The sequence below is a fragment of the Chiloscyllium plagiosum genome, unplaced genomic scaffold (genome assembly GCF_037043375.1).
Source record: "Chiloscyllium plagiosum isolate Xiang-an unplaced genomic scaffold, Cpla_swu_hap1 HiC_scaffold_6, whole genome shotgun sequence".
NCBI lineage: Eukaryota > Metazoa > Chordata > Chondrichthyes > Orectolobiformes > Hemiscylliidae > Chiloscyllium > Chiloscyllium plagiosum.
In genome coordinates, this window is record NW_028270144.1 from 84,041,757 (window position 1) to 84,056,124 (window position 14,368).

The 14,368-nt window shown below is 37.6% G+C and overlaps 1 protein-coding gene across 4 annotated transcripts in view; it reads left to right on the forward strand.

The window, feature by feature from the left end:
* The window catches only part of LOC122550726 (protein mono-ADP-ribosyltransferase PARP4), a 143,726-nt gene that overhangs the window by 111,743 nt on the left and 17,615 nt on the right, over positions 1-14,368 (forward strand). For all 4 annotated transcript variants that reach the window (XM_043691882.2, XM_087988155.1, XM_043691878.2 and 1 more), the window contains 4 exons: positions 2,927-3,007; positions 5,363-5,458; positions 6,277-6,399; positions 9,862-9,984. In XM_043691882.2, coding sequence (XP_043547817.2) covers positions 2,927-3,007; positions 5,363-5,458; positions 6,277-6,399; positions 9,862-9,984 — 423 coding nt within the window. The remainder of the gene's footprint in view (positions 1-2,926; positions 3,008-5,362; positions 5,459-6,276; positions 6,400-9,861; positions 9,985-14,368) is intronic.

Genomic DNA, 14,368 nt, shown 5'->3' on the forward strand with positions numbered 1-14,368 from the left:
GCTGATCGATCACTTCAATGTTTGATACCCATACACTATCTCCATAACCCTTTAAGCCACTGCAATCGAAGGTCTTTCAACTTTTACTTTAATCATCCTGAAAGCCTTCCACAGTCCTCTAGAGTATAGAATTCTAAGTTTCACAATCCTCTGATTAAAACATTTCTTCATATTTCTTCTGAATAACATCCCTCTTACTTTTAAATTATCTCCTTTAAAGGAAACATTGTGCATGCGTCTAATTTGTCTATCCCTTTTAAGTACTTTGTAAGGTTTAATTCAATCACATTTCATTCTTCAAACCTCCAGAGAATGTAAGTCCAGTTGGCATAATCTCTCTTTGTAGAACAAGTCTGGTGAACCTTTGTTGCACTCCCTCTGTAGAAACAATTTCTTTCCTGACATGAGATCAAAACTCCACATTGTACTCCAGATGTGGTCTAATCAAGCTCCCTATATAAATAAAGCAGTATTTCTGGATGTTTGTACTCCGATCCTCTTTCAATAAAGGCTAATATTCTATTCTGCTTCTTAATAACTTGCTGCACGTGCATTTTTGTTTTCAGTGGCCTGTTGGCAGGGACATGAAGGTCCCTTTGCAAATCTATGCTTTATAACCTGTCACCATTTAAGAAATACTCCGCACATCTGTCCTTCCTACCAAAGTACCTAGATTTTTCTATATTATAATCCATCTGTTATGTTCATCCTCAATCATGAAGCTTGTGTAAATCCAGCCATTGGCCATTATTCAGCGAGGAACAAGCAACAACCTCAGCAATGACCTGCAGACCAGTGAGCAAAGGCACTTCCATCAGACAGATTCTACTTGTCTAGAGATGAACTTGACAACCCACACAAACCAAAAACCTAGAAAATCAACAGTGAAAAATTTGCAGTGGATGTGAATTTTGATGATCCAGTTATGTTAATGCCACCTCAGGAACAGAATGGATATAGAATAATTCCAGGCAGCGTCTTCCTTGGCTCCACTCTGATAGTCCACTGCAGGAGGTGCTGTAAGTAGACTGCTGTTATGTTCCAAGAAGGACCAGGAGGTCGAAGGGTTAAACAGCAACGGGAGTTTTATTAATGAAGTGTGCAAGCAGCAAGTTTAGACTAAGCTTTTTCGTGCCCAAAGAGCAAATGGCACCATCATGACATCATATGATTGGACTGTTGTCTACCATACTTAGTAAAAAAAGCGCAGCAACTATTATAACTTAATCTTCTATTGTTAAATTGACTTTTTTAACTACAAATTAATTTACTTGTTTAGGAATTTAGCTATTTAAAGTGCAGATGTTACTGTATTTCAACTTAAAGGGTGCAGCCCTACTCCTGTTTCCTGTTAGCTAGGTAATCTTATGTCCTTGCCAATATGTTATTCTAACACCATGTGTCTTAATTTTCTACAGTAACCTTTGAAGTAGCACCTTATCGTATTATTCTGGATTTTCAATTCTAGATCTAGATTTCCAAGCATTCTGCCAAGAAAAGCTTGTTTAAAATATCTTTAATTCATTGCAATAATTTGGCTATTTCCATGTTTACCAATTACCACAAACAGCTTACATTCTGTGAATTTTTTAGTTATGCTAGTGGGGGTTTTAATCTACATTGATGTTTCTGCATCTGCAAAAGGGGAGGCAGTGGCCTCATGGTATTAATGCTAAACTGTTAATCTAGAGAACCAGGTAATGTTTTGGGGACCTGGGTTCAAATCCTGCTATAGCAGGTGGTAGAATTTGAATTCAATTAAGAGTCTAATGATGACCATGAATTCATTGTTGATTGTCCGAAAAACCTATCTGGTACAATAATGTCCTTTAGAGAAGGAAATCTGCCACCCTTACCTGGTCTAGCCTTCATGTGATACCCTTAGCTGGTCTAGCCTGCATGTAACTACCCTCTGGACAACTAGGGATGGGCAATAAATGCTGGCCTAGCCAGCAATACCCATATCCTATGAATGAATAATTAAAAGAAAATGAAATAAACTATGTCCTGTAATCAGTGGCTGCATTTGTAGCCAACATTACTATAGGTGACGTACTTTATGTGTGTGCACAGAATTGGAGCATTGCAAGGCTACATCACTGCCTGTGACAGTGTGGCAAGTGTCTGTAATAAAGATGGAGCTGCCTGCATGTTGACAGGGTAGAAACTCTGGAGTGAAACATCAGAAGAACTGCAGATGCTAGAAATCAGATACAAAAACACAAATTGCTGGAAAATCTCAGCAGGTCTGACAGTATGTGTGGAGAGGAATCAGAGTTAACATTTCAGGTCTGGTGATCCTCCTTCAGAAGGTTCTTGTGTAATGCCCAGCCTCTAAGTGCTAATATGTTGCAAATGATTCCTGGAGTTTGCTTATTTATGAAGTTGGAGAAAATGTATGTTTTCTTCAACTGGTTACATGTTTCTTCAGTGAGTAAGTGCATTAGTCTTTCACTACCTTTTCCAATAGGCAATAGTGAAATATTCTAATTACAAAGGTTTCAGTAATTACTCACCAGAATGGAGTTAGAGCATACCAGAGCATCCCCTCCATAGGGAGATCTGTCAAAATAGAAAGGGCTGCTGCCTGGGATGCAGTGCAGGGTTGTAGCTGATGCTTAGCCTGTTGTTTATTACTGAAAGTGATTGGAGTGCAAAATGGAAGGTTTTAAGATAACCCCCTGGGAACTTTCAATATTAAGAAATGTTTTGATAAATAGTTTATGATACTAATGCAAGTGTTCAAATATACAGTGGTCAGCATGCACAGAGCTATACTGTTGGACCTGAGCTGTTGGTTCTAGCAAACGACATCCAGGAATGATCTGTGTACACACCTGTGTATGTGCAGTTGACTCTCAGCAACTACCTTCAAAGGCAGTGCTGTATATCCAACACTAGCAATAGATTGTTCTTGTATTTTCAGATACTTCACCGCTTGACAGCAAAAGCTCTTATTGGAGATTATGAAAATGGTAGTCTGGACACAAATGAAAGTGAACATGAGGTATGTACAATCTTTTATCATATTAATTTTTGTGAATTGTCAATATCTCCCAAAGTCAGGTTCAGAGGCAGTGCTAAAGTCAGCAGTGTATTAGTCCCGCTTTTGGATGGTTCATACTAGTAATATGTTTGCGTGCCATCAATAGTCATTAACATTTTTCACTAAAGACCTACCTTCAAGATAAGGTCAGTGGTGTGTGAGAATCTTGTCTGGCACTGTGGTATGCACTTGTTGGTTTTGTCCAGTTGTGTTTAAAGTCAGCGGTTTTCCTTGTTTAACAAGGAAGGGGAATAGAAGAATGGGTTCTTGGCTGGAGGCTTGGGATTGGTAAATTTCAATCAGTGTTGTGGGTGATTGTATGAAGAAATGAAGTGAGAAACTCTAGGTATCTTGGGTGTGATGAGGAAAGTCACTCAAGGTATGAAAATGGGAGGATTAAAGGGCAGTATCAGTATTGTCCAAATATGTATCTGCCCCAAGCTATTGGCTTAAAGTTCTCTACAACATTGCATTTACCCCTGCAGAAATTGGTTTTGGACAATGTCCTTTACTGTGCATAAAAGTGAGGTGCAGATCCTGCTGGAAGTTTAGCCACATAATAGTGAATACAACATCAGACACTAATATGAATATGTAAGAAATAATGAATGCATAAAACACCACACTGTTTTTTCCACAATAAAGTGAATGTCCCTGACCCCCCTTAACTATGAATGCATGCAAGTATATCTAATTGTCTGTCTAAACTAACCTCAACAAATAATTGTGATTCGTGGATGACTACAGTGAATTCAATGTCATATGAAATACTTAGAATGAATTTTAATTTTGAAATAACTTGTGCCATTTTTGCGCTTTCAAGACTTAGGCTAATGGTAGCATAATTATGCAACAAAATTTTGAGTGTAATGCAGAGCATCCAGGTTTGTCCAGGAGACTCTTTAAATTACGTGTAAATGCAGATATTTGGCGGGATTTCGCAATGAAAAGCTTACCCAACCAATAAATCAAATGTGGTTTGCTTGCAAGCTACTTGCATATATCTGGATGGGATGCCCTTTAGGAGATAATTTAAAGTATTTGATAAAATGCAATGAATCAAGCCATTCATTCAATTTGAAACGTCACAGGGAAATGACATTGTGAGGTGGTTGATCAAACAGCAGTTTATTATGATTGGAGAGACACTGTCCGAAATTGTGTTTGAAGGAGGTTCACAGTATCATTAATAAAATAATGGTATACATAAGCAAAAATGAGACATTTTTAGCAAAATGTTCCTGCAGCTATGTCTGGGTGAAGTTATTAGTCCACTCTATAATGATATAGGAGCAGTGATTAAAATGCAATCCTTTTGCCAGGTAACTCGGTCTCCCAGGGTCTTTGATTTCTAGCTTATTGGTGGCTACATGCAAAGTCATTCTTGAGCAAGCAAAGAAACTGGCTCATTTGTAGTATTTTGCTGTGCAAGAATAAGAAATTGTAGGTAAATGATCTATTTTGTTTGAAATGTAGCAAGGAAAAGGATTCTTGTGACTACGACATTTCAAGGAGAATTGTCAAGAGAGTCATTAATCAGATGAAAGACCCTTTAGGTAATAAGAGTGCTTAGCCACTTGTAGGAGTTATTAAGAATAAAGAAAGTAGTATATCCTGTATGTGAACCCCCAAAAAGCATTCATAACACTCATAGAATGGAGGTGAGATGAGATCAGAGTGTAACTTAGCTGGATCATGAAATAGGACTTCAGATTTATTTACTGCTTTCTGAAAAAACCTGGGATATGAGCTGGCAACTGAGGCATCTTTAATGGATGGAAGGATTGGTGTATCCTGACCAAATCTCAATGTGAGTCTGATCTAACCATGGAGCAGCATTTAGCAGACATTCAAGAAGTGCTTTCAAGATTCACCTGTTCTTCCTTGCTGATTAACAATAGTAATATGACCAAAAAACAACCGAGAAAACTGCTGAGCATAGAAGTGCAACTAAATTATGGTGGGCTGCTTTTTAACTTTTACATAATTATCATCCTGATAACCTGTGCAATACATTGGCAGGATCCAAATGAAATCAATCTATTTTGTTAATTGGGGAATAGACTACCAATGAGAATAGACTACCAAAATTCTGTTGAAATACTTAGGAAATTAGGAATTTGAAAGTAAGTATGATTCATAACTGCAACTCCAATTTCATGCAGCATTTTTATCAGTGAAAAAATTAACATTTTCATATCCGGAATGCTTTTTAAAATGTGAAGTTGTTTCATCTCTCTAAGTTGTTGCACTGTGCCTACAGGACAGATGACTTTGCAAAGGTGATGGTATAATCTTGATATCTTTACTTTTTAGATGAAGAAGTCCACTCTGAAATCATATATCATTGAACTCAGCAAAGAATATTCTATTCTGACTCAGTTTACTAGTTTTCTAGCCATTGAAGAAAGGGTAAGTACAATTTAACAAGACAATAACACAAACACTAACCTAAAACTTTCAGGACTCTTGTATTCCTAAATCAATGTGTGGAAACTATAGTTTTGTTCTTGCTGATCTTTGCTAATGATGCTTTCACCTTTGGGCCAAGGAGTTTTGATTTTTCAGTTTTACCTGGGGTACTGGTCATGCTGGTAGGATGGTAGACTTTATTAATACATATCCACTAAGTCAGAGCAGAGCCAGAAAGCAATATATTTTTGGAGAACCACTTTTAAGATCACCATTTTTGCAATTTTTTTCAATCTTTATTTCTCTTAAATTTGCTATCACATGCTAGTCAAAGCCTTTATACCTTCAAGACTGTCATCACTGCTTTTCATATTTATAAGCTTTTAAAAATATCAACAATAACGTTAATCATTTAGTCATTGAAATTATCCCATACCTTCAAAGGATTGCTCCTACTTTTTTGATTAACATCAGATTTTATATTATGCTTGTCGAATCATACAATGCAGAAAATAAATCAGAATAGCATCATATGCCAGTTCTTTGAATGAGGCACCTAAAGAATTCAATCAGCTGTTCTTCTTCATAGGCCTTCATATTTCTCATTTTTAAATATATATCCAATTCTGTTTTGAATGTTCTGTGAATCTGCTTCACCAGCCTTTCAGGATTGATTTCTAAGTATACCTTTCGAGTAATCTAAATGAGTAACAAATGTTCAAAATTGTAGAGTAAGTATGTTTCTATACTTGACATCATTCACTTTACATCAGCAATTTAAACTTAATGTCAACCCATTCTTGTTTTGTTTTGTTTAGTACGAGCAGGAAGAAGACTTACCCTCCGGCCCATCTATTCAGGAGCTTGCTGCAAAAGAAAGTGTGGATATTCTGCCATACATGGATTGGGAGAAACAACTCATAATGGGAGCTTCAAGGAAAGTGAGTGAAAGTATATTTGGTGCTCGAGTAGCTAAGTAATGGGATGACTCAGAAATTGCAGGAGAGTGGGTACTTTATCCAGTCTGGTAAGTTCAGTGTCTACCATAACAGTCTTCCGGATGACCACACTCAGAGTTCAAAATCAGTAATTGTGTATCGGGCTGCCATATGCATTGATTATATTCTTTTCAGTGACTTTCATTTAAATCCTTGTTTCAGTTTAAAAGTTTAAAATGAAAGGCATTTGGGTGTATACATTTCTAATCAATGTGTTGCAAAATGAGTGATATAGGATCATTTGCTCATTTAAAAACAGTGCTTGATAATCAGTTCCATTACAATCAATGTAAGTTAGTATGAGGCAATGCACCTAACAGACAAACTATCCAAAGTGTTTATTTTGTACCACATCAAGATGAATTGCTCTGGCTTGAAGTTTTGAAATAAATTGAAGTGGGTTCACTGTTCGAGCTCTAGGCAGAGAGTAATGTGTCATGGAGAGTGCTGTATAAATGCTGGTGTCTTTTGAACAGATTGTTCCCAGCTATCATCAATACTAAAGCAGCTACTATCTGATTTTATAATTAATTCACAGAGTGTAAACATCACTGGCTGTGCCAGATTTATTGCCCACCTCTGTTTGCACTTGAGAAGGTGATCTGTGAGTGCTAATCCCACAGTGCATTAGGAAGGGAGTTACAGCAACAGTGAATGAACAGTGATAAGTACAAAGTGTGGTTAGTATATAAATAAATGGGAACTTGTGGGTGGTGCTGCTGCCATGGACCTTCTGTCTTTGTACTTCTAGGTAGGCAGTAGGTGCTGATGGAAGAGCTTTGATACTTTGCTACCTCATGACGTGTAACTGGTACACACTGCTACTACTGTGTATTCGTGGTGCAGGGTCTGCCCATTATAGTGGATTGCTTTATCCTGCATAGGGTTAAGAATTGCTGGAGCTGCACTTATCCAGATATGTGGACAATATTCTATCACTCTCCTGAGTTGTGCCTTCTAGATGCTAGACAGAGTTTTGAGTTAGAAGGGATTTGCTCACTGCAGAATTCTAAGCCTCTGACCACTTCTTGTAGCCACAATATTTATGGTGCTGATCGAGTTCGGTTTTTGGTTAATGCTTACCACCAGATTGTTGATTGTGGAGGATTCCGTGATGATATATTGAAAGTCAAGGGACGATTGTTAGATTCTCTCTTGTTGGAGATTGACATTAGGTTCCTTGGTGCCGCACTCAGTCAAATGCAGCCTTGATTTCAAGGGCAGTCATTCTCACTTTTCATCTGGAATTCAGCTGTTTGTCTATATTTGAACTAAGGCTGTAATGAAGTCAGGAGTTAAGTATCCCTTGTGATATCTAAACTGGCCATCAGTGATTAGGTTATTGCTAATGGCTTGGGATGTGGCAAGATCTGGGGAACACCTTCAAGACTATTGCCAGAATGTTGTCAGAATCCAGAGCTTTTGCAGTATCCATTATGTCTAGCTATTCCTTGATATCATGTGGAAGAAATCAAATTGGCTGAAAACTCACATTTATAATGCAGAGGCTCTGGATGAGGTCAAAATTGAACATTCATGTCGCCCTTATAGCTGAAGATTGTTGCAAATGCCATCAGCATTACCTTTTGCACTGACGTTCTAGGCTCCACCATTATTGAGGATGGGGATATTTGTGGGGTCTCTTCTAATGAGCTGTTCAATCATCATTGAAGAGTTGACAAATCCCCAGGGCCTAATGTCCTTCACCAGAGAGTGTTGAAAGAGATGGTCTCAGAGATATCCATTGGCAACCATCTTCCAAGCTTCTATTTATTCTGCAGCAGTACCTACAGATTGATGCTACTGCCATAGCATCATATTGCCAGTTCTTTGAATGAGGTACCTAATGAATTCAATCAGCTGTTCTTCTTCATAGCCTTCATATTTCTCATTTTTAAATATATGACCATTTCTCTTTTGAATGTTGTGTGAATCTGCTTCACCAGCCTTTCAAGATTGTACTTCCAGTATAACTTTCAGAATAAACAAAATTGTTTCAATCTCTAACGAGTTATTTTGCTAATTATCTCACATCTGGTTACCATTCCTTCTGACAATGGAAACACATTCTCCTTGTTTAATGTATCATAATGTTGAACACCTTTATTAAATTTCCTCTTTGCCTTCTATGTTTTAAGGAGAATTGTTCTAACTTTCTCTGGTTTCCCCATGTAATTGAAGTCCATTATTCTGGGCACCATTTGGTAAATGTTTTGAGCATCCTATCCTAAACTATATCACTATATTCTAGACTTCGACATCCTTCATGACATTTATCTGATCCAGTTGCAAACATTCTAATTCTCACTCTCTACTACTCTCTCAAAGTGAGGAGGACACTTGCCAGAGAGCACAGCATGTAGTAAGAATTTGAGTCTGGAATCTTTTAACTTGGGCAGGTTGTTGAACTACAACTACCACATTGTTCCAGTTGACCAGAATATTCTCCCATTCTTTAACGCTTGCCATTTGCTTAATGGAAGAATCTGAAGGTTGATAATCAACCAATTTGGCCATGTTATGAACATAATTTTATTGGTTAACAGTCCCTAGAGTGGAACCCGAACAAGTGGAACTGCTACCCACTGTCACAAGACCTCCTGTGGAATGTCAGTTTACAGGGCCTTAACATGGAGATTAGGAAAGTGAGAACAAGGGCTCTGTTGCTTGGCATTTAGGTAGCTAGCTATATTCTCAGTCCCCAGCAGTAGTGTCTTGTAGTGAGCAGCAGTCAGAAAACACTGAAGTCCAAAAGTCATAATGAAGTAAGAGAAGAAATTGTATATCAGTAGCAAGGACCCTTAAATGGAATAGTGGAAGCTAAATCTTTCGAATCATTTTGGAAACATTTGATGCAATTATTGGTAAACATTGAGATGCTTCTGAGTAGATGCATTAAAGTGAACTTAAACCTTCTCTGATCCATAGTAACCCTGCATGCTACTTTGTTTTTGTCAGAGAGTAAACTAAGGTTTCATACTGCAAAGTGTGAATTACACATAGCATCAGAACATCATATAGCCTTACACAGCCTTACAAGCTTACACAGAAATAGTTTAAATAGGTTCTTCTAATTGAACATGCAGAACTCTGGAGATCCAATGCTGAGTAGTGTGTTCTTTCCATATGATGATGTTTTTTGAGCTTTGAAATTCTATGCCATATATTTATCAACACAAAATAAAGCAAGATAAAGGCTCACTGTCTTTACTATAACTGAGCATTCAAACGGTGTTACTGAGAATTGGACATGATTATTACTGTTGGCATCCAAAACAAAACTAAATTAAACGAGTAACAAATTTTCAAAATATTAGAGTAAGTATATTTCTATACTTGACATTATTCAATTTACATCAGCAATTTAAACTTAATGTCAACCCATTCTTGTTTTGTTTTGTTTAGTACGAGCAGGAAGAAGACTTACCTCCCAGCCCATCTATTCAGGAGCTTGCTGCAAAAGAAAGTGTGGATATTCTGCCATACATGGACTGGGAGAATCAACTCATAATGGGAGCTTCAAGGAAAGTGAGTGTAAAGTGTATTTGGTGCTCGAGTAGCTAAGTAATGGGATGACTCAGAAATTGCAGGAGAGTGGGTACTTTATCCAGTTTGGTCAGTTCAGTTCCTGCCATAACTGTCTTCCGGATGGCCCACACTCAGACTTCAAAATCAGTAGTTGTGTATCTGGCTGCCATATGCATTGATTATATTCTTTTCAGTGACTTCCATTTAAATCCTTGTTTCAATTTAAAAGTTTAAAATGAAAGGGTGTATATATTTCTAATCAATGTGTTGCAAAATTAGTGATATAGGATCATTTGCTCATTTAAAAACAGTGCTTGATAATCAGTTCCATTTCAATCAATGTAAGTTAATATGAGGCATCTAACAGAAAAACTATCCAACGTGTTTACTTTGTACCACATCAAGATGAATTGCTATGGCTTGAAGTTTTGAAATAAATTGAAGTGGGTTTACTGTTCGAGCTCTAGGCAGATAGTAATGTGTCATGGAGAATGCTGTATAAATGCTGATGTCTTTTGAACAGATTGTTCCCAACTATCATCAATGCTAAAGTAGCTACTATCTGATTTTATAATTAATTCACAGAGTGTAAACATCACTGGCTGTGCCAGATTTATTGCCCATCTCTGTTTGCAGTTGAGAAGGTGATCTGTGAGTTTGTTAATCCCACAGTGCTATTAGGAAGGGAGTTACAGCAACAGTGAATGAACAGTGATAAGTACAAAGTGAGGTTAGTATATAAATGAATGGGAACTTGTGGGTGGTGCTGCTGCCATGGACCTTCTGTCTTTGTACTTCTAGGTAGGCAGTAGGTGCTGATGGAAGAGCTTTCATTCTTTACTACCTTATGTCGTGTAGCTGGTACACACTGCTACTACTGTGTATTCGTGGTGCAGGGTCTGCCCATTAAGTGGGTTGCTTTATCCTGGACAGGGTTAAGTTTCTTGAGAATTGCTGGAGCTGCACAATGTTCTCACACTCTCCTGACTTGTGCCTTGTAGTTGCTAGACAGAGTTTCGAGTTAGAAGGGATTTGCTCACTGCAGAATTCCAAACCTCTGATCTCTTCTGTTAGCCACAATATTTATGGTGCTGATCGAGTTCAGTTTATGGTTGATGCTTACCACCAGATTGTTGATTGTGGCAGATTCAGTGATGATATATTGAGAATGTTAGATTCTCTCTCATTGGAGATGGTCATTAGGTTCAATGATGCCACACTCAGTCAAAAGCAGCCTTGATTTCAAGGGCAGTCATTCTCCCCTTGTGATATCTAAACTGGCCATCAGTGATTAGGTTATTGCTAATGGCTTGGGATGTGGCAAGATTTAGAGCACATCTTCAAGACTATTGCCAGAATGTTGTCAGAATCCATAGCTTTTTCATTATCCATTGTGTCTAGCCATTCCTTGATATCATGTGGAAGAAGTCAAATTGGCTGAAAACTCACATCTATAATGCAGAGACTCTGGATGAGGTCAAAAAGGAACATTCACGTCGCCCCTCTGGCTGAAGATTGTTGCAAATGCTTCAGCATTATCTTTTGCACTGACGTGCTAGGCTCTACCATTATTGAGGATGGGGATATTTGTGGGGTCTCTTCTAATAAGCTGTTCAATCATCATTGAAAAGTTGACAGATCCCCAGGGCCTAATGACTTTCACTAGGAGTGTTGAAAGAGATGGTCTCAGAGATATCTATTGGCAACTATCTTCCAAGCTTGTATTTATTCTGCAGCTGTGCCTATAGTATTGAAGATTGCCATTGTAATCCAAAAACTTTAGAAAAGAGTGAGAGAGAAAGCAGCTAACGAAGGACCTGTTAGCTTCATATCATTAGTATGGAAAATGCTGGAATCAACCATAAAGGATGTGTTTACTGGATATTTAGAAAAAAATTGTCTAATTGGACAGAGTTAATCTGAATTTATGAAAGGGGAATAATGTTTGACAAATGCTGTGGAGGTTTTTGATGATGTTACTAGTAGAGTCAATAAGAAGAAACCAGTGGATGTAATGTATTTGGATTTTGAGAAGGTTTTTCCAAAAAATATTACACAAAAAGTTATTAACAAAATTAAAGCACATGGGATTTGGGTAATATACTATTACGGATAGAGAAGTTGATTAATAGTCAGAAAGCAGAGTGTAGGAATAAATGAGTCATTCTCAGATTGGCGAATCTGCACCCAGTGGGATACCAAAAGAGTCAGAACTTGTGCCCTGGCTGTTCACAGTTTACATTAATGATTTGGATCTGGAGACCAATTGTAATTATTTCAAGTTTGCAGATAATACAAATTGGTGGGAATGTGAGTTGTGGGGAGGATGAAAAGAGGTTTTTAAGGGGTTTGCACAAGCTATGTGAGTGGCAAGAGATTGGCAATATAAATATAATGTGGATAAGTGTGAAATTATTCACTTTGCTCGGAGGAACAAAGGTGCAGAGTATTTCTTAATGGTCAAATGTTAGAATGGTCAAATGTTAGAATGTCCGAAGAGACCTTGGTGTCCTTGTTCTAATAATCACCAAAACCTGGCACGCGGCTGTAGTGAACAATTCAGAAGGCAATTAATATGTTAGATGTTATTACAAGAGGATTTGAATACTGGAGCAAAGTATCACTTCAATTACATAGCAACATAGGAACAGGAGTAGGCCATTAAACCCCTCAGACCTGTTTTATCATTCAGTGAGATCATGGCTGATCTACATAGATCATTGATTCGACTCCACTTGGAATATTGTCCCCTCATCTAGAGAGGAATATACTTGTCATAGAAGGAATGTAATAACATTTCATCAGATTGATTCCTGGGAGGGTGAAACTGTCCTATGAGGAGAGATTGAGAAGTCTCATCCCGTAATCGTTGGAATTTAAATGAATGATAGGCAGTCTCAAAGACACCTCCAAAACTCTTAAAAAGGTAGAGGAAAAGCAGAAAGGATGTTTCCATTGGCTGTGTGTCTAGAGCCAAAGGAAAGAATCTCCAGAATAAAATCCAAACCACTTCTTCACTCATGGGTAGTGAATCTTTAGAATTTTCTACTGCAGAGGGCTGTGGAAATTCAGTTATTGAGTAAGTTCAGGATAAAAATTGATATATTTCTAGTTACTAATGACTTCAAGAAATGTGTGGATTGCATAGGAATATACTGTTGAGTTTGCTGATCAACCATGATCTTACATGGCAAAATAAGTTAGAGGGGCTGAATGAACTGCTTCTGCTGCTATGTTCCTTGCATAAATTGCAGCAAATGTAAATAGAATATAATTTTGTCTGGTATTGACATTTGACCTTTTGTTTTTGGATCGTGGATTTAAATAGTTAAGATTTTTAAATAAATAAAATAGTTTTATACCTAATTATTCATGTTATGGATTAAGCCAGACCATTCAAAACATTCTTAAGCAGGCAGCTCAGACCATAACTTTGCAATTTGTTTTGGCAAGTATACAGTGAAAATTACTTGGATTAAGTTAGCTAGGTTGAATACTAGATTTTAAAACAGTCAAAAGTTTGTTCACAAAATTACACAATGAAACACAAAAAACAGAATAAAGAACCCCTTCAGAACTCACCCAATCCAACTAGACTTTATTATGCTATTCTGAATGTACTCAATAGTCCCATTAAGCAAACCCCCTTTAAAAACCAGTATAAATGGAACACATGCTGACAGGTTGAAGTTGAAGAGCAGAAGAGAGAGAGAGAGTTTCCACACATCTCCCTGTTGAACTTCCAACCAGTTCAAGACTAACACAACTGCTCAGCTCAGCTCATCTAGAGAGCTGACCACTCCCCTTTCTTTATACAGGTCACTTCTAAAGCATGACCAATTTGGCCTGAAGTCTCATCTGTTTACATAAAAACAAAAGGCCTCTCAAAATCCTTTTCATGTCTGTACCAAACCAGTGTTTGGAGTCCAGCCTGGTTTATTGCTCCTTTGAAAAAAATCAAGGACAGAGTCTCCTTGAGCCAAGGAACAGCTTTTAGTAAAAAAAGGCACTAGCTATGTCACATTCATGAAATCTGGCTTTATCTTTTTTACTTCTGATTTCCGTTTGCTTCCCTTTTTTGAAAATTATGACCAACTGTGGCTGACAATTTCACATCTAAAATATTTAAATCATGATTTAAAACCTGCTTTCCCAGCTGGAAGTTTTTGGGTGGGGCTTTCTGCATTGTGTCCCCCCAGTATCACTTCTGCCTCCTGTTTAGCAGTGATGAATGCCACTGTTTCCTGATTTTATTGGAGCAGTAGGTCTGCCTATCATCAGCAGGCATTGTTATTGAGAATAATTTGATATTGGTGACATGTTGGATTAAGCTGGAAACAACACAGGCAAAATCCATTTTTAAAAATCTTTCCATGTCTTTTCA